General features: G+C 41.5%; 1 protein-coding gene across 1 annotated transcript in view; it reads left to right on the top strand.

The window, feature by feature from the left end:
* Positions 1–4611: 4611 nt before the first annotated feature.
* Sec31 (COPII coat complex component secretory 31) overlaps positions 4612–20978 on the top strand; it is a 485856-nt gene continuing 469489 nt past the window's right edge. The window contains exons 1-2 of the mRNA XM_080283301.1: positions 4612–4677; positions 15222–15472. Coding sequence (XP_080139427.1) covers positions 15270–15472 — 203 coding nt within the window. The 5' untranslated portion in view covers positions 4612–4677; positions 15222–15269. The remainder of the gene's footprint in view (positions 4678–15221; positions 15473–20978) is intronic.

The raw sequence follows: 20978 nt of genomic DNA on the forward strand, positions 1-20978 counted from the left end.
CCCCTGAGATACACATGCATCTATGTAAAAGACCCATGTGATATATCTCGTCGGTAGTATATTTCAGTGTACAGTAGTATACTGTATCTGGGTTCTCAATCATGTTGTTCCTTCCCTGTGCAATACATATCTGACTTGTGCTATATGTTCTGTTGTTTGCGATATACAGTGTCGTGTGTTGTACTGTGTTCATGCTACATATGTGTATTGTATTGTGATATATAGTGTACTTGTATTTTTTATATTATACTGTCATATAGTGTACCTGTATTTAATATAGGATTGTCCATGTACTGGCATGTGAACGTTTGTACTCTGTAAGGAAATATACTGTATGTGTGGAACTGGTTAGCCTGTGTTTGAGCCCTATCCCTTGTCTGCATACTCTAGCCCGGTCCAGAATAAAAGAACCCAAGGCCCGCACCCATATCCGAACCGAAGAAGTTCGGCGCAAAATACGCTGCATAACACATACAATACATTTTTTTTTTTTTTTTTTAATGTATCCGACTCTGGGCATAGGCTTCACAGCCTGCTATCAAGGCCCATCAGTCCTCCTACATACCATACACCTCTACATGTCACCACTTCGGCGCTAACACCCACCGTCCATATTGAATACATGCTAGGGCTGTCTCATACAGGACTGGTGTATTGGTATTAGCGGGGGTATTTTTACGACATGTCGGCAGGTCTTCTGGTAGATCAGTAAAGCCTGATTTAATGAAATTCAAATCCTTAAACTGGTCCCTGCCCCAGCCGGGATTTGAACCTGGGTCCGTTAGGACCGCACGCCACCTCTCTACCGGTTGAGCCACCGCCTCCCCCATACATACTGTATTTTGAAAATGTGAAGCTTATTGACATTTGCCTACTAGTTAATGTACACATGTATGTGTGCACATTATGATAATGAGGGCAATGTTTGGAAACTCCCTGTACTGTTGTTTGCGGATGATACCGTGTTAAATGAAGACGAAGGGGAGCTGCAAGAGTTGGTGGATGAGTTTGGGAGAGTGTGTAAGAAATGGAATCTGAAGGTGAACGTAGGGAAGAGTAAAGTTATGGTCTTCAGGAGAGGTGAAGTCAGTGAATGTACAGTGAGGTTGGATGATGAGGAAATGGGAAATGTGAGTACGTTTAAGTACTGGGGTAGTGTGATGAGTAAGGATGGAAGTTTGGAGGGTGAAGTGCTTGAAAGGGTACAACAAGGAAGAAAGGTTGCTGGTTCTTTGAAGGCAGTGATAAGAAGCATGGAAGTTAAAAAGTTATTATATGACAGTATTGTGATACCAACTCTAACTGTTATGCTAGGTGTTTAAGGGTCAGCTTCCCTTCCCTTGAACGCCTAGTGTGTAGCTGGGTTCTCTTTGTAGACTGGAGCTTAGACAAATAAGAGAGGCAGGACACAAAAACTCAAGGTAACAACCTTACACGTGTATTGACCAATTCTATATGTGGAGCAGGTAGATGTCGCAACAACAGGAATCTGGGTAATTATAAGTCATATACTAGTATCCTAGTATCACACAGGATACTATTTAGACAATAGTTCAGGATAGCAGGTGAATGGCACAATAAATAGTGGCGTAGTATTTCGGGCAGGGGAATAGATCACTGTCACTTGGAGGGGTATAGACTGTATTTAGGCCGGGCAAGTATTTCACTAGTCTTGCAGTTCAGGAGAATTACACTATGAGGGCTGAGTCTGTTGTTCACTGAAATCACTGTACTCTTATTAGATCTCTCTTCTTACCCTCTCATGTCACTGTTTGCCCAAATCACAGTTATCACACATTACTAGGCCTTATACTTATGTTCTCTTGGATAATGCACTGCCTGATATTCCAGTCACCGTTACACTGTCGTAGCACTCTTCACTGTCATTCATGGTCGGTGGGGCGGCGGGAGGACTCACAGCCCAACTCCTGATGGGGGCTGAGTTCTGTCTGTGGCCTTTGTATCCAGCGGCCATGGGATCACTTGTAGGGGCGTCCTTTCTCGTCCAAGGCTGGGAGCGGCGAAGGGATGGGGCCAAACAGCCTCCTGAAGCACGCACTTATGTGCCTGATGGAGGACGAGGGTCGTCTGCGTCGGGGTGGGGAGAGGCCTCGCCCAGGGGTCCTGGGGGCAGCCTTAGGGGCCCTGTGGCTGCGGCCTGCTGCCGTCAGGGACGCCGTCAGGGGTGAGCTGCGGCGTCGATCGTCGTCAGAGTCTGTCAGGTAGGTTCCCTCTGGAGCCAGCTGGGCGGAGTATAACCCTGGGGATAGCACAGGGCCTCTCCACAGGTCCTCGGGACTGGGACCCTCCTCCTGGAGGATGTCACATCATGGGGGTATGGCAGCACCTGACGGAGGAGCAGCTGCTGGCCTTCTCCTGCCGTAGGGCCCAGCTACTGGCTGTGGCCTTTTAGGGGCGCGGCTTCCGGCCGTCACTGGGGCCCAGCTACTGGCCGTAGCCCGTGTAGGGGAGCGGCTACCAGCCATCTCCTGAAGGAGGGGTGAGCAGCTACCGGCCGTCTCAGGGGCACCTTCGGAGTGGCTACCTGCCGTCTCCTGAGGGAGGGGTGATCGGCTACCGGCCTTCTCAGGGGCACCTTCAGAGCGGCTACCGGCCATCTCCTGATGAAGGTGGGAGCGGCCACCAACTGTCTCCTGAGGGAGGGGTGAGCGGCTACCGGCCATCTCAGGGGCACCTTCGGAGCAGCTGCTGCTGTCTCTTGACAAAGGTGGGAAGATGGAGGGGTGTGCGGCTACTGGCCATCTCAAGGGCACCTTTGGAGCAGCTACCGGTCATCTCCTGATGAAGGTGGGAGCGGCTACCGGCCATCTCCTGAAAGAGGGGTGAACGGCTACGGGCTGCCTCCTGAAAGAGGGGTGAACGGCTACCGGCTGTCTCCTGACGAAGACGGGAGCGGCTACCAGCCATCCCCTGAAAGAGGGGTGAGTGGCTACTGGTCATCTCCTGAAAGAGGGGTGAGCGGTTACCAGCCATCTCTAGGGCACCTTCAGAGTGGCTACCGGCCGTGTCCTGACAAAAGCGGGAATGGCTACTGGCTGTCTCCTGAAGAAGGGGTGAGTGGCTGCAGGCCTTCTCAAAACGGGCGCAGCTACTGGCCAACATTGGGGTGTTGCATGGAGCTAGAGTAATAGCTCCTCCCCGATCCTATCGAGGGTCAGCTTGCCGGCAAGGTAGTCTCCTTTTCCTGCTGTGGTGGCAGGGGGCGTGTTCTGGGTCACAGGGGCGTGCGGCCCAGGCTGATTTATGTCCCTGTCGCCTGGGGTCAGGTCGCGCTCTTTCTGCCCCTCCGTAGGCTCCTCCTGGGGGTGTTGGGTTGCCCTCAGTCACTATTCTCAGCATTTTACTAATGTATGGAAGTGAAGCTTGGACGTTGTTGAAGGGACACAAGTCAAGAGTGAGAGCAGTGGAAATGAGTTATTTGAGAGGAGCCTGTGAAGACACATGGAGAGACAGACTGACAAATGAGGATGTGAAGGAGCATTGTGGTGTGGATGTGGATGTGATAGGAAGTGTTAGGGGAAACACACTGAGGTGATTTGGCCATGTAGAGAGGATGGAGAGTGAGAAACTGACGAGGAGAGTGTATGTGAGTGAGTGGAGGGGGAGTGAGGGAGGAGAAGGCAAAGGATGAGATGGAGGGATGGAGTGGAGAGATATATGAGAGAGGGGTGTGTGACTTGGGAGCAGGGCAGTGAATTGGCGGGGGACAGGGTGATGTGGAGGCGATTTGTTTGTGGCCACCCCGTATAAGGGATTAAGGCGTCTGGCAATAGATAGGTAGATGGATCTTATCTAAACAAAAATATATACCCGAACACTTCCATGTATGCTGTATTGTGGTAATATTTAATTTTCAAATAAAAACGAAGTTTTTCCCTCCTGAGTATCGCAGTGGCCCTCAAAGCGACAGGCCAACTGCGCAGTGTTCCCAGATAGCACGTATTTTCATGCTTGACCCAGTTTAACCATGTAACGTATTTGATTCTTAAAACCAACATAATATGAAACATTTTTGCAAGAATCTGGCATAACGTTTGGAAAGTGAGAAAGAGCGTGAGACAACGTTAAAAAATTTATTGCTCAGGTAGCAAGTAGCTCTGTTGGAATGCTGTGTATAAAGGCCTAGTTTGAACTTTGTTTATACAGGGTTGTTTTTCGACGGACTCGTAATAAAAACAAATAATCAGTATGAAGTTATTTCAGCAGACGGTACAAAACGTCACATGAATGCAGGTAGCTTGGTTAGGACTATCAGTAGTTGCTACGCTGGGATAATGGCCATTCCGCTTTCATTATGTATACACTATTTTTTTTTTAAATAAAGACTTGTTTCATTTATTGAATGGTATCATTACATGCAGTAGTGTCATATAAGTAATATACTGTAAAAATTTATGCCAAAACTTAATAATCGGAATATGTGATGGAAATGGACTTTGATCATATTTTTTTTTTTTACTTAATCACTTATTCATGAGTAATGTAGTACTGGAAAAACAGCACAATATTCAACATAAAAAATAAGTTAGCGTGACTTTTTTTTATTGAATCTAGCGCACACTTTAATCTGGTAACATTGGTGGCCACGTAGGAATTGTTGACACTCAACATCTGTGTTGTGGCCCGGGAAGCGACAGCTCGTGAGTACAGTGCTGGGTAAGTTGAATTGCGTTTACTCTTAGCATAGTTTATAGAAACTTTCGATACATTTGTACCAACAGAATAAAACAAACAGTACACATGGCAAATGCTCTAAATACGAAGACTGGTCATTGACAAGAATTCCATTAGGCACTGTGGTTCGTAAAAGTGGAATTGTCAGATTGCACGATCCACAGTGTACCGGATTTGTGTAAGATGAATTATGTCACATTTTAACACTTGCTACAAATGGTTTTGGTAAATTTCAAGTGGTGATTTTTATAAAAGGTTCCGTGTTTGTTTTATGTTAGCTAAAGTTACTGGTAACTTATTTGTTAATGTGGGGAAGGTAAGGAGTGAAGAGGAAAACAGATAAGTACCATATTCAACTAGTAGTGGTTATCAGAATCAAATGTTTTGGTGGATTGGGGTGGTTCATGCAAGGCCCTCCAAAAATGGGCTGTCTCCTCAGCTAGGTGTGTTAAAGGGGGGAACTTGTTATATTAAAATTTAGGTTTACATTTTATTGATAGTATACATTGTCATAGGAGATGTACCGTAGTGGTATTAGAGGTAGACTGCGAGATAATACTGATTTCATGTATGTGGTATGTCGGAGAGAGCAGGTGGAGATTGTCAGGTGTGAAAGGATCAAACTTGCTGGTGAGGCTCCTGAGTGTGTGGAAGAGTTCTGTTATTTGAGAGACATTATGTGCTGGAGGTGGGACTGGAGCTAGCTCTGTGGCTATAGTGAGGAATGGTTGGAAGACATTCATGGAGCTGTTGCCTCTCCAGACATTGAGAGGGCTCTTCGTTTGTGCTAAGGGATCTTTTTATGTACCGTATGTTAGGAGTGTAATGCTGTATGGTAGTGAGACCTGGACAGTAAAAGAAGAGGATATTGACAGGCTCAAACATACAGAAATGTCATTGATTAAGTGGATGGGTAAATTTTTAGAAGTAACCAACATTTTCTTTTATTATTATTTTTATGGTTTCCAATTCAAAATACCGTGTTTTAATTAGTTTTGACCTTCATTTTGGGGGGAAAATCCCCCTTTTGTAATTTTGAGTAAGATTTCCAAAAGTGGGTTTATCCCCAAATCAAGATCAAAATTAATTGAAAACACACTAATCTGCATTAAACTAACCCAAATTAACCTAACCTGACCTAACCTAACCTAACCTAGGGCCTGACATAGACCGAGTGCACACGCCTGCACCAGCCAATATGGCGCGACATTCATCCGCTACTGAGCGATAGCCTAACGTAAGCCACTACATGACGAACCCAACTAAATTTGCTCCCCCAACTCAAACTAGGCTTAAAAGGTAAGTCTTAGTTAGAATAGTTCAGGGACGTAATATAATGAAAATCGGTAACATTGGTTACTTCTAAAGTTATACCGGTGGATGTGCAGTGCATTTCTGAGTGAGGCCTGGAGGGGCAGGGTTTATGATGGAAGAGCTGAGGAATAGGATTGGACTGGAGTGTATTGGTATTGTGATGAGGAGAGGTAGATTGAGATGGCTTGGGCATGTGGAGAGGATGGAGGATGATAATTGGGTGCAGAAAGTTTTTTTTTTTTTTTTTATTGCCAGACACCATAATCCCATAAGGGGTGGCCGTTTGACATTGAGTTATTTGTTTTATGGGGAGGGGCACTAACCCTCCACCAACCCACTTGTTGACACATAGGGAGCACATATGGTTTGGTTATATGGTTACCACCCAGCGATGTAAATTGTTTCTTGGCTTACAGGAAACCATTTGGCTTGTCATTCAATGTAAAGCCATCTGTAAAGGAAAGAAGTGTTAATGTTACGAGTAGGGTTACGAGAGGTAGAGGTCATAGAGTGTGGCCTCAGGGATAAAGGACTGAGTAAGAAAGCTGCCAGAGATCAAGCAGCATGGAGAGCCACCGTTAGGTGGCCAAGGCTGACACATGCAAGCATGTTGGAGCCTTTAAAAATGCATAGTGTGTGACCTCAGGGATAAGGGACTGAATAGGAAAGCTGCCAGAGATCAAGCAGTATGGAGAGCCTCTGTTAGGTGACCAAGGCCGATGCATGCAAGCATGTTGGAGCCTTCATAAGTGAATGATCGAACGAATGTCAGTTGTTTATCAAAGGATTGCATAATATAGCCAAGTTTTCTGTTGTAGATAACTGACAAATGGACTGAAAATACAATAATTGCAGTGATGGAGCTCATGGAATTTTAGACACTTCAACCGTGTGCCCTCTAAAAAAGTTAGACATGATTGTGCCATTTTAATCACATAAGCTTATCTGCATGATAATATCGCCTGTGACTGTGTGGGTTATTTTTTTTTTGAGGGGGGGAGGGTAAATGTTTACCACGGATCACAATGATGGTTAGTTTTCGGTAGTTCACATCACTCAATTTCAAACCAAAAAATGTTTTTTCTGATTGATTTTAGTGTGAACTGAAGCAGCTCCATTTTTTTTCGGAAATCACTTGTTTTGGATATTAGGCCAACCAAGGCAAAATATACCTGTTTCTTGGTAATTAACTCCTTTAACGCGGCCGTGTACAGTCGTTCTCCCCCGAGTGGCGGGGTTGTATTGCGGTCTGAGTACCTGTAGGAAAATATTCGCCAAAAATCAGAGATTAACCCTAGAACATTATACTTGGTATGGCAGATAGTACTTACATTCAGCTTTCTCCAGAGACAGGTGTTGAGCCTTCATGGACTACCCAAGGACTTGTGGAGACTTGCAAAGTTGGTAACCAAATCTTCACTTTCACACCTCCAGCAACCCGGTTTCCCCTCTACCACAGCCTCATTCTGTCACAGTAAACTTTATACTACAACGTAAAGGTAGTTAGGAATCCGTATTTGTACAATAAGCACTGAAAATAAGGCCAAAATCAACGGAGCGTACGGTCGACATGCACTGTGGCGGCGGTCTTCCCGTCACTCAACAAACATTTCCATTTTCACAGCTAAAAACATGTATACTACATTATTTTCAATCATATTACTTCCCAAAAGATCACCACGGCGCGCTTTTTATTCTGCCTTACGCCCGCCACTTTATTCTCGTTCCTGTCGGCCGCTTGCACTGACTGAGAAGAGCTAGAACTCGCCATAATGTCACTTTGAAAGCCTGCAGTAAACTGACGCTAAACAGGGGCAAACCGTGAGAAAAAAAGCTTGTGTTACAACTGGGGAAACAAGCGTTTCCTAGTAGCATAAACTGCTTGTGAGAGGAGATCGCAGATTTACAGTTCTGAGCGCTCAGAGCGCTGCCATGTATCACAGCCAGGCTGGCCGGGCCATGGTGGGGGGGGGGACGGGGGGAAAACGCGATACTTGGCAACAACTGAGGTCAGTAGTACAAAGGTAAAGTATGCTAGTTGTAGCTAGAGGGTGGTGGTACTGATAGACAATACCAGCTGGAGCCTGCTTGCCCGCAGTGATTCAAAATTTACTAGAATCGCAAATGCGACGCTCCGCCGTTATGTCCTTTTTGCCAAGCGTCGCAAACGAGACGATCCGTGTTTAAGGGGTTAAGGAAGCGGCCAGGTCGCCCGCAATAGTGCTTACCAACGGTCTCTCAGACTGGCCATGATTACCAACCATCACTCCGACTGGACACATCAATGTACTGTATTTCCTGTAAAAGCAGTGGGAAACTTTTCGATTTAACCAAATCCAACCGAACCTCATATGCATTTGACTGCCAGCTTTCAAGTGTAAAAAATGTGCATTTGGAATGTTGAATATGGCTGGCTACTGTCAGATGTCACTGGAGATCTGAGGTAATTAACCCTTTCAGGTCTCCTGGCCACTATAGTGGCCTTCTTGGTAGGGGTCTCCTAGCCACTCCCGTGGCAGCATATTTGGGCATAAATGAAAATTGTTGCGTGAGGATGGTGAATGAAATAAGGATACAAGCCGCTTCCAAGACCCCTCTGCTTCTACCAGGCATGTGTAGTTCACAATACCAGTATTTTAGTTTACACAGTCTGGGAGGAGCTAATCATGGTAGGGAGTTGGGTTGCACGTACTGTATTGGTTTTATTGTACTATTGATCTGGCAATATTTTTGACTATATTGGTATCAGACAGTTCATTTAGCAAAGGAATATTGTTTGCAATATATTTTTACTGCTCTGGAGGATACGTAGCTCTCATCTTCCTCCTCCCTTTCATATCCTCCTTCCTCCACCCCCCTACCTCCCACCGATCCCCCACCCCTCTACCTCCCACCCTCCACTCTCCCTCCAATCCCCCACCCCCTACATCCTCCACCCTCCTGCCTCCCACCAATCCCCCACCCCTCTACCTCCCACCCTCCACCCTGCACTCTTCCTCCAATCCCCCGGCCCCTGCCTCCCAGTTACGCACATAGCTACCGCGTCACAGGCAAGCAAGAGATTTCTGTGTTATATGTCTCAATATTTATTCACCTCCTGGGTGTTAGAGTGTCTGATTGAGGGAAAATATATACAGATCTGAGATTTTTGGTTTCTAAGGTTGTTTCTGTAGCCTTTTATACACGTACCATGCATTTATTTGTTACCAGGTGGACATACATGTGCAGTGAGTGTTGCCTTTTTCACTGACAAATGATTGTTCATATCTCCTTACTTTTTTCTGATTTATATTTCATGAGTTTCTCACATTTTCCGGTTATACTTACACCACCATTAATTTTGAGAGATAATAAGAACAGTATTTGATCTCTGTCTCTACTGTTGCCTGTAAGTACGCAGGATGATATAGTTAGCAACAAGGAAATAAACATATGTACATACAAAAGGCAAGTTTGTAGGCTTACCCTCATGTCCTCACCCCCACAGCCTTGGACAGTACTAAGCAAAATAAGAGCAAAGTAAAATAAATTATTAGTAACTAGTGATAGTTTTATAAGGTAACTGTTTAGTGTGTTGTTTGTAAAGAAAACATCAAGAATCATTCACAAATCAGGTTAGATATAGCCTAATGTACAGTACATATATCAGTGCACTGTTTTCTTTGGAAAACATGGAAGCAAACAATGCAATCATGTCGCCTACGCACCAAGGAATCACCTACCCACCGAAATGGCAATACTCACCACACACCACTTGTTACGCAACTTCCCGTTATTTTTACAGCACTTGTATGGCGACTAGAGCTCTAATGTTTTATAGGCAGATGTGTATTACTTCCTTGTGCATGAATATGATATTTTTTTCTTTATTTGCAAGCCTTGACTTTTTTCCAAAAAATGCGTCTGTCAAACGTGACCTTGGGACCTATTTGAGACCTGAAAGGGTTAAGTAATGTACAGTAAACCCTCGACATAACAAACTAACTGGGGGGAGAGGTGGGTTGCTATATCTGAAAGTTCGCTATATACGAGGGGTCGGTATTTCTGAGGGATTACTGAACTCAGTTTGCTATATAAGGGGAGTCGTTCAGTCCTATGTGCTCAAACATAACTTAAACTAACACTGTGAAGTTTTACATGGAGATTTCAATGGTTTATGAAGTTGTACATGTAAGTACAATACTGTATGAAGTTATACATGTAAATATAATATTGTATGAAGTTGTACATGTAAATACAATACTTACAGTAAGAATACAGTATAATGTGGTACTGTTACAGTACACTTCCTGTACCAGGAAGGGATGCTGTTTATGTACACTTGCTGTGCCAGGAAGGGATGCTGTTGTCACTGTGGGCTGATTCCTGAACTTACCTCTCATTTAGCAACCTTTGTTTGCAAAATCCAGGGGAAGTTCGGTCGCAATTTGGCAGTTCGTTATATCCTAAATTTGCAATACCAGGGTTCATTATATCGAGGGTTTACTGTATAGGATTTTCACATTAATGTACGGTACATATCCAAAAATGAGTTTATAGTGGAATAGATTCAAGATAACCTGGTCAAGTTACAGTGTGGTTGTGTCAGATTTCCTGGATTGAGTGATATGAATCACTGAAAATTGACCACAATGATTCCTAATGTTTTGTAGTCACATGCTGTTAAGGAGAATAATTTTGGTATTGTACAAAACATCATAAGGTAGCTACTTGTTTGAAACACCCATTGACTCCTTTCCCGTCTCGTGATAGGGAGATGGTGAACTGCAAGAAAGGGGGGCAACTTCAACTTGCAGTCTACTCAGTTATTTTTCAGGTGTTACAACTACTACTACTGTACTGTATAGCCATGGTGTTGTGTTACAGATGGTGCTTACGAACTGTACTGCTACTACTACTACTACATAGGCAGTTACTTAATGATTTTAGATTAAAATAGTTGCTGTTGAGCAACCTTAGTCTATTTGGCCAAAATAGTTGCTGTTGAGCAACCTCACTCTGTTTGGCCAAGCAGGCCCATCCAAATAAAATATGCCATTCCATTCTAGAAGTATTTAACAAAGCCACCAGGAATCCTGCTGCACCATGTTTATACTGATGTTATTAGAACTGTCATTATGTCAGTGGCACAAAAGAAGAAAGCATACAATGAATGGATGAGAAATAGGGGCGTGGAAGAAGTTGAGAAGCGGAAGAGAGAGTTATATGTAGAAAGAAAGAGAGAGGTGAAAAGATTAGTAAGAGAGAGTAAGAAGAGAGTGGATGAGGAATTTGAAAGGAATTTGAGTGTAAAGTGGAGGGACTGTAAGAAAATGTTCTGGAAAGAGGTGAAGAGAGTAAGACAGGGTGGAAGTGAGGTTGGCAGGGGAGTGAAAGATAAAAATGGTAGATTACTAGTGGAGAAAGGTGAAAAAGTGAGCAGATGGAGAGAACACTTTAAGGAATTGTTGAACATAGAGGATGGAAGTAATGCGAGTATAAGTGGCTGGGGAATGGCTGGGAGAAGGAGGGAGGTGAGAAGACAGGAAGAAATCAGTAGGATAGAAGTTGTGGAAGCAATGAAGAAAGTTAAATTGGGGAAAGCCCTAGAAATTGATGGAGTGTGTGGTGAAATGCTGAAGCATGGGGGAGAGATAGTAGTAGAATGGATGTGGAAGATGTGCAGATTGGCCTGGGAGGAAGGTAGAGTCCTGGAAGATTGGAAGTCAGGTATAATTATTCCCTTGTACAAAGGAAAAGGGGAAAAAGAAGTGTGTGGTAATCATAGGGGCATTTGTCTTCTTAGTATAATAGGAAACGTGTATGGTAGAATACTTATTGACAGTTAGAGAAAGAACAGAGGAATTAGTTGGAGATGAACAGGGAGGGTTTAGGAAGGGAAGAGGTTGTGTAGATCAGATATTCATTCTTAGATCTTTAGTGGAAAAGTTTCTAGAGAAGGGAAAGAAGTTGTATGTGGCTTTCATGGATTTGGAGAAAGCATATGACAGGGTGGATAGACAAGGATTGTGGAAAGTATAAAGAATATAAGGAGTAGATGGGAAGTTGTTGAATGCTGTGAAGAGTATGTATGATGGTGCTAAGGCTGCAGTGCGTGTGGATGGTGAATTAGGTGAAATTTTCTCTTTGAAGGTTGGGTTGAAACAAGGATGTGTCATGTCTCCATGGTTGTTCAATCTGTACATGGATGGGGTAATAAAAGAGGTGCAAGGTAGGGTAGTGGATGTTGGAGTGGCCCTGGTGAGAGAGGATAGTGTTTGGAAACTCCCTGTACTGTTGTTTGCAGATGATACTGTGTTGTTGAGTGAAGACGAAGAGGAGCTGCAAGGCTTGGTGGATGAGTTTGGGAGAGTGTGTAAGAAACGGAATCTAAAGGTGAGTGTAGGGAAGAGTAAAGTGATGGTCTTTGAGAGAGGTGAAGTCAGTGAATGTACAGCGAGGTTTGATGGTGAGGAATTGGAAAATGTGAGTACGTTTAAGTACTTGGGTAGTGTGATGAGTAGGGATGGAGGTTTGGAGGGTGAAGTGCTTGAAATGGTACAGCAGGGAAGAAAGGTTGCTGGTTCCTTGAAAGCAGTGATAAGAAACAGGGAAGTGAGCATGGAAGTGAAAAAGTTACTACATGACAGTATTGTGATACCAACTCTAACATATGGAAGTGAAGCTTGGACATTGTTGGAAGGACACAAGTCAAGAGTGAGAGCAGTGGAAATGAGTTATTTAAGAGGAGCCTGTGGAGTCACATGGAGAGACAGTCTGATGAATGAGGATATAAAGGAGCTTTGTGGTGTGGATGTGGATGTGATAGGAAGCGTCATGAGGAACGCACTGAAGTGGTTTGGCCATGTGGAGAGGATGGAGGGTGAAAGACTGACGAAGAGAGTGTATATGAGTGAGGTGGAGGGGGGAAGAGGGAGGGGGAGGCCGAGGATGAGATGGAGGGATGGGGTGGAGAGGTATATGAGAGAGAGGGGTGTGAGTTGGGAGCAGGGCAGTGAAATGGCGGGGGACAGGACGATGTGGAGGCGATTTGTTTGTGGCCACCCCAAACGGGATTGAGGCGTCTGGCAATAGATAGATAGATAGATAATGTCAGTGCATCAAATTATTCTTGTGTGTCCGGTTGAAGAATCATAACCCAGTCAGAGCTGTAAACCTGATACTGTACAGGTATGCCCCAGTTTAACGATGCAATTGGTTAGTTAAAACCCATCGTCAGGCAGGGTATCGTATATCGAGGTAGATTTAACATGAAAGTATCGGTAATGGAATGCGTTTTTAAGCCTTTCGTTTCCCCCCAACCAAGTCCAAAACTCACCCAAATGACCCCAAAGCAAGTTTAAAGCCAATCTAAATGGCCTAACAGCAGTAAAAGAAGCTAACCTAAATCAAACACCTGTAAATAACTCACTAAAACGAACAAATAAAATCTGCAAATTGTCATATATGTCTGGAAAAATCAAGTTTAGTAAACTGTACCCCAAACTGACAATGTTCACCCCACCTATGGCTAAAACACATTAAGTCTAAAAACAGTTTATTAATTAACCTAAACACACAATTTTAGTCTAAAATATCATCAAAATTGTATAAAAATAAATAAATAAATAAACTGGGGTTTGGCCGTTGTTAGGCAGGGTATGGTGGTATTTCTACCCCCATCATTAAGCTGAGATATCGCATCAAGGGGTACCGTATATTGTGGTATACCTGTAATCAGTCATATTCTAACCTAGCCTAACCAAACTAACCTAATCACTGTAGGAGCTCCACCCTGAGATCCTCCCCATGATTTTAACCACATAGGGTTACCACTAAACCTAACCTTAAACCCCCCAGTACTTAATTGGCCATAACTCAACCTCAGTTTTTGCTTTGTAGTAATGCCAGCAGTTGATGTAAAGGTAATCATATGATTCCTTGAATAATTTAAGCGCATTTTTACATTTCTTCATTTTCATGGTATAAGGTGACTAGCATGTGAAAAGTGGTCTTTGTTTACAATCTCTAACGGCAAAGAAGACAGATGGATGCCATCTTGTGAGCTTAAGACAGACAGATACCATCTTAGAATGCTGTTTTTAGCACAAAATTACCCTTATCAGTGCTAATTTATCCATACCTTACCAAAATTTTTAAGTTTAAGCCAACCTAGTTCATCCAAGTCTAACCTTCTTTAACCTGTCATATTTTATACCAGTACTAACCTAGCCAAATTTATTCTGACCTAACCCAACCTGTCCCATATATAATTGTATTTTCCTTGTTTATTGATGAATCCTCTTCATACAGTATTGTACTTGAAGGTGTACTGGTACTTCTGTAGCTATACTTATATAAAGTCTTTGAATCAGTTCAAAAGTAGGTAAAAATTTTTGCTATTGGCTATTTAAAATGTGGTGCCACATCTCTTTGAAGTATATTGATGCAAATTATTGCAAATAACGCCTGTTTCTGCAAGAGCAGTTTAACAGCTCAGACATACAATTTGAAAATTGTACACTAACAAAACCATGCATTAGGAGCATTTGGCTGCCATCTTAGTCATAGTGGTATAGACAGTAGTATTTACAGTACCTGGTACGTACTTTTAAATTTGTATTTTCATATTTCAGATATAATATATAAAGAATGCCTAGTGTCTGTGATAATCTATAAAAGCTAACAACTCGTGAAAGACTTATTTCCGTAGGAAATTTGTAAGACATGCCCCTAGTGGTAAAATTTTATTGTTTTAATTTTTTTCTTGCATAGGATCACAGATAGAGTATGTGGAAAATAGGATTGGAATATAGGAAATAGCCTACTTGAAAACAGTATGCAGTCACATATACAGGTCACTTTTTGTGCATTAGAAGAGGTTTAGCGTTATAATAAGCTTTTTAACCCAATATTGTGTGGAAAGCATTGTAGCTATGTGCAAAAAGTGCTCATGGGCTGTGTGGTTTTGGATATAGCAGCAGAATCTTAGTCCACTTAATCACAGTGCCCCCATTTCCACTGTATTGGTAGCCTCTGTTAATCTTCATTTTTGTTTTTCTGATATTTTCTTAAAGAAAAGAGAAGGGAAGGGTAATATGATAAAGCAGCCAAAGAGGCATGTTTGGGTGAAGTAATATGTTCTGGTAATGCTGTACTTTGTTGGAGTCCTTTGTAGAAGTATGGTAAATGAAGATAAGAACAAAATTTAAAACCTTATAATTTTGATCTAGTGTCTTTCAGGAAACAGTTGTAGAAGAACCAGCCACATCACAACAGAGATGAAGGTGAAGGAGGTGAATGCACTAGCCAATGTGGCTTGGTCCCCAAGATCAGTGCACCCAAGCCTTCTGGCATGTGGGACCACAGCCAAACAGATGGATGCTGGTCTTACTAACCACACCTCACTCAGACTCTACCAACTTAACCTGGGAAGCAACACGTTGGAACTCAAGCCAGCAGCATCAGTTGAGGCCCCAGCAAAGTATGTACCAATGCCACCTTTTCCAGCCACTGTTCAAAATCAGTGCACACACTTAATGTAACAGATCTTGGGTATGATGAACATTGTCAGTGTGGGTAGTACAGCAATTTTTACTCATATTTAAGTCATGAATTTGATTATGAGTTTGATTAACACACACACATACACACACACACACACACACACACACGCACACACACACACGCACACACACACACACAGGGCATCGTCGGAGGTAGACGTCCGTTACCGGCGCTCCATACCAGACCAACACGGCCAGAGGCATTACCTAAATAAGTATCTTTGAATGAGTCAAGCTCTGTACCAGGTTAGACTAAATGATTTTTCATTATTAAAAGGAAAAGAAATAATAAGTGTAAATAAGACTGGATCAAACAGAACATAGAACCACGATGCGTTGAGTCAGCTGGGTTTGTTTATACTACAGCAACACAGGGAAAGTGTGCATACTCTGTAAGTACATACTCTGTTCATTTAGTATTACAAAATGGATACATACTTCAGTAAAACAAATTTGGAAAAGAAAAGGGATAAAAGTAAAAAGCAAAATGATGATTTCTACCAAGAACTGGTTGAAGTGGAGACTCACAATAGACTGGTTGAACGTGTACACAAACTAGAAATGGCTTTCAAAAATGAAATGGATGAAATAAAGAAGCAAATGCACTTGCAAAAGGAAGAAATAGAAAAACTAGGAAGGGAGGCCAATAAGAAAGACACAACCATCAGTGAACTAACAGTGGAATTGAGTACGCTTAGGAAGAAAGTGAGTGAAATGGGAAGTACAGTAGTCAATCACGAGAGTGTTATGGAAGAGTTAAAAAATGACACAGAGACAATTAGACAAGCAAGCAGTCTTATGGACCGGAGCAGTGATATTGAGGAGAAGATAACACAGGTGAATGAAGCTGTGCAAAGCTACAAAAATGATGTAGAAACCACGTATGCTGAAATGGTGAAAGTAAAGAAAGACTTAGAAACAAGGGTGGAGGAAAAAAGCATTAAAAAGGAAGTGAAAAGAATAATCCAAAACAATCCAAAGTTAGTCAGAGATTCAGTAGAAATAAATAAATCAATAGTAATCACTGGTATAGAAGAGGAAGAAATTAAAAACAAGATCACTAGAGACAAAAAGGAGATGGGAAATGTAATGAGCTTACTGAAAGAAGTATCAGAGGAAATCTGTAGTAAAGACATAGAGGAACACAAAAGGTTAGGGAAATACGAGAAAAGCAAGACAAGACCTCTAAAGGTGACTTTCCAGAGTGTAAACACTGTGGAAGAGATACTAAAAAATGCAAAGAATCTTATGGAAAAAGAGGAGTTCAAAAATGTATGGATAAAAAGATGCCTAACACAAGAGGAACTGGAATTACTGAAAGAGAAAAGGGAGGAAGCAAAAACAAAAAATGAGGGAAGATCAGAAGAGGACAAGAAGAAATTTTTGTACAAAGTAATAGGATTGCAGGTACGAAAGTGGTACACAAACAGGATGGAAGAAAAAGGAGGAAGTTAGTAGAACCATGTCATGGCAAGTATATAAACAAGATGATAAAGTTGATGTACTCAAATGTGGATGGAATGGTATCTAAATTACTAGAGATGAATGATTATGTCAGAGAAAATGAACCACAAATAATATGCCTAACTGAGACAAAATTAACACCAAGGATATCCAATGACATACTAAACTTAGAGGAATACAGTATATGGAGAAGAGACAGAAATTTAAAAAAAGGAGGAGGAATTATAATATTAACTAAGAAAAATTTAAAAGTCAAGGAAATAAACCTAGATATACCATCACAAGTAGAACTGATTGCAGTAGAGATCGACACATCTGAAGGTAAAGTAATTGTAGCCAATTTGTACATGCCACCCAGATCAAACACATGGGAAAGAGACGAATATGAGGACCTGGCAGAGAGTACAATTCAGAGTATAAGATCCTTGCTACATAAAATGGAAGAGAAATCGGAAAGAATTATACTAACTGGGGACTTCAGTACAAATATAAATTGGAATACTCTAGATATAAATAGCCAAGAAAGCTGTTGGGACCAAAAGCTCCTGGATCTCGTACAAGAGTTTTTCTTAACGCAACATGTGAGGGAAACCACTAGAAAAAGAGGACTTGATGTACCTTCAGTGCTAGATCTAATATTTACTAGGCAAGAAAATGACATTGACAGTTTAATATATCACCCTCCACTCGGCAAAAGCGATCATGCAGTACTAAATTATGACTTCAGGATAGCATATGACATAGTAAACAGCAATGACAGTTACAAAAAGAGCCTAAACTATAAAAAGGGAAATTATCAAGACCTAAAGAAGTATTTCTTAGAAGTTGATTGGGAAAATGAGCTTAGAGGACAAGATTTAAATGCTGTATATAAAAAATTTTGTGAATTTTATGAAATAGGAGTCCAGAAGTACATCCCACAGCACAAAGAAGCAGATAAGAAAATACAGAAATGGTTCAATACAGAATGTAAAAAATCAAAAGAAAGAAGAGATTTGTTGTGGAATAGATACAGAAGACACAATAGTGAAAGGGCGTATAATAATTACAAACAGGCAAGAAACGACAATACAAGAATAAGGAGGGAAACCCAAAAACAGTTTGAGGAGGATATAATAAATAAAAGTAGTGATCAACCAAAGCTGTTTTACAGCTATATCAGAAGCAAAACCAAAGTAAAAGATATAATACAATCCATTACGGATGAGGGAATCACTTATACACAAGAGAAAGATATTTGTGAAGCACTAAATAAGAATTTCCAATTAGTTTTTACAGAAGAAAAAAATTTTGAGAGGGACTATGTGGAACACGCATGTCCACACATACTACCAGATATACAGATATCAGAAAAAGTAATACAGGAGGAGTTAAGTAGATTAGACAGAGGAAAAGCAAGTGGTCCTGATGAAATTTCATGTTGGGTGTTACAAGAATGTGCAAAGGAGTTAAGTAAACCATTATTTTTAATTTTCAAGAAATCCTTGAGTCAAGGTAAACTACTTGATATTTGGAAAAAAGCAAATATAGTCCCCTTATTCAAGAAAGGAAATAGACAAAATCCTCTCAACTACCGACCAGTATCACTGACCAGTGTTGTAAGCAAGGTATTAGAAAAACTTATAAGAAAAGCTTGAGTAAATCATCTAGAACAACACAGTATGATAACAGAAAGACAGTTTGGTTTCAGAAAAGGAAAATCATGTGTTACTAATCTGTTGAGCTACTATGACAGAGTAACAAACACAATACAGGAAAGGGAAGGATGGGTGGACAGTATCTATTTAGATTTCAAGAAAGCTTTTGACACAGTACCACACCAAAGACTTTTATGGAAGCTGTACCATCAAGGAGGAATTCGAGGCAAACTGTTTTGTTGGATGCAAGACTTTCTCATAAAAAGAGAAATGAGGACAGTACTAAGAGGAAACTACTCATCATGGAAAGAAGTGACTAGTAGAGTACCACAGGGTTCGGTGCTGGCACCAATCATGTTTTTAGTGTACATAAATGATATAAACAGTAACACTGGAAATGAGAGCTATCTGAATATGTTTGCAGATGATGCAAAAATACAAAGGAGAATTACTAGCACAGACTCTTGTAGGGAGCTACAAGAAGAATTAAATAAACTTCATGAATGGAGTAGTACATGGCAAATGGATATCAATGTGGACAAGTGTCATGTAATCAAGTTTGGTAAAAGTGGAAAAAGACCTGATTGAGATTATAAGTTAGGAAATAAAACCCTATACACATCAGAAAGAGAGAAAGACCTAGGTGTGATTATCAATAACAGACTATCTCCGGCTGACCACATCAGCGAGAAGGTATGGAACATGTATACACTGCTTGCAAATATGAGAATAGCATTCACATACATAAATGAAGACATGCTAAGAAGGATAATAACATCATTCTTTAGACCAACCCTGGAATATGCATCAATAGTCTGGAGTCCTCATCTCAAAAAGCATATAGACAAGATTGAAAAAGTTCAAAGGGCCGCTACAAGATGGATACCAAGCTTAAGGGATCTAAGCTACGAAGAAAGACTAAATAAACTGAATCTACCAACACTACAGGAGAGAAGGAAAAGAGGTGACATGATAATGCTATATAAGTGCATATCAGGAAAGGAGAAAATAGACATAAATGACTACTTAACATATGGAGAAGCATCAGCAAGAGGACACTGCAAAAAACTGCATAAGAAGAGAGGTGATAAAGACGTAAGGAAATTCAGTTTCCCAAACAGAGCAATTGATCAATAGAATGCACTACCGAATGAAATAGTGTGTGCCAAAACAATTCACAAATTTAAGGATATGTACGATAAATATGGTTTAAGACACGGGACAGTACGAGCTTGACTCATTCCTGTAAAGATACAATTAGGTAAGAATACAATTAGGTAAGAACACACACACACACACACACACACACACACACACACACACACACACACACACACACACACACACACACACACATACGCTCGCTGGTTCTGTGGTAACGTTCTCGTTTGCCATCTGGTAGATGGGAGTTTGCGTCTTGCTCAGGCTGCGAAAAGTTTCACTGACGAAGTGGGTGGTTACTGTCCTCCTTGAGCAAGGGGATGGGTGTGTGCTTGTTTGAAGGTCACAGCCTTGCCCTTAGATCGGACTATATGAGCTCTCAGCTCCCTTCCGGTAGGGTAAAAAGCTGACTATCACGACCATCAAGTGATCCTGACCGACCTGGTGAATTACACACACACACACACACACACGGACAGCCACAACGGATGGACGTGTCTCTCAACAGCTCCCAGGCCCAGGCTGCATACCTTACGTAGTTTCCAGGAATTATGTTTATCCTGTCTCCTATGGTTTTGTTTTAAGTTTAAAATACTGTAAGTTAATATACTGTAGACTACCAAAAATGTAAAGATTTATTGGGAAGATTATACATGAATGTTTTGTAGTATTTTTGGTAACAGCTGTTTTTGCTACAGTAACCAACATCCAACATGGCTGAAAATGTAAACACTGAGGGACTCGAATTTCCAGGATTTGATAGAAATAATAATATCATGGATCTGGTTAAAACATTGATAATGAGGATTAATGAACTTGAAAAGAAAGTGGAGAATTTAGTGTTAAAGGACGTGTCTAAGAATACGGAAATTACTATACAGAGTCTGATCCAGTCCAATGAGACGGCGAATGAAGAAATCAGAAATTTGAAGCGTGAAAATGTTGAATTGAGGAGGAAACTAGAAGAGAGTACTAATAAAACAGAGAAGGTGATTAGTGTATTAGAAGAACATAAGGCAAAGTAGGCACACGTAGAAGAAGAACAGAAAGAAGTGGTCAGCTTAAGAGAAATCATCCAGGAAGAAAGGGAAATGAACAAGAAAAAGATGGAAGAAAAAAGAGAAAATAGTGAGAGAAACTGAAGAAAGGAACAGATGCGTGG

This window comes from Coenobita brevimanus, chromosome 97 (assembly GCF_032717465.1).
Source record: "Coenobita brevimanus isolate Jiangsu-jjx chromosome 97, ASM3271746v2, whole genome shotgun sequence".
NCBI lineage: Eukaryota > Metazoa > Arthropoda > Malacostraca > Decapoda > Coenobitidae > Coenobita > Coenobita brevimanus.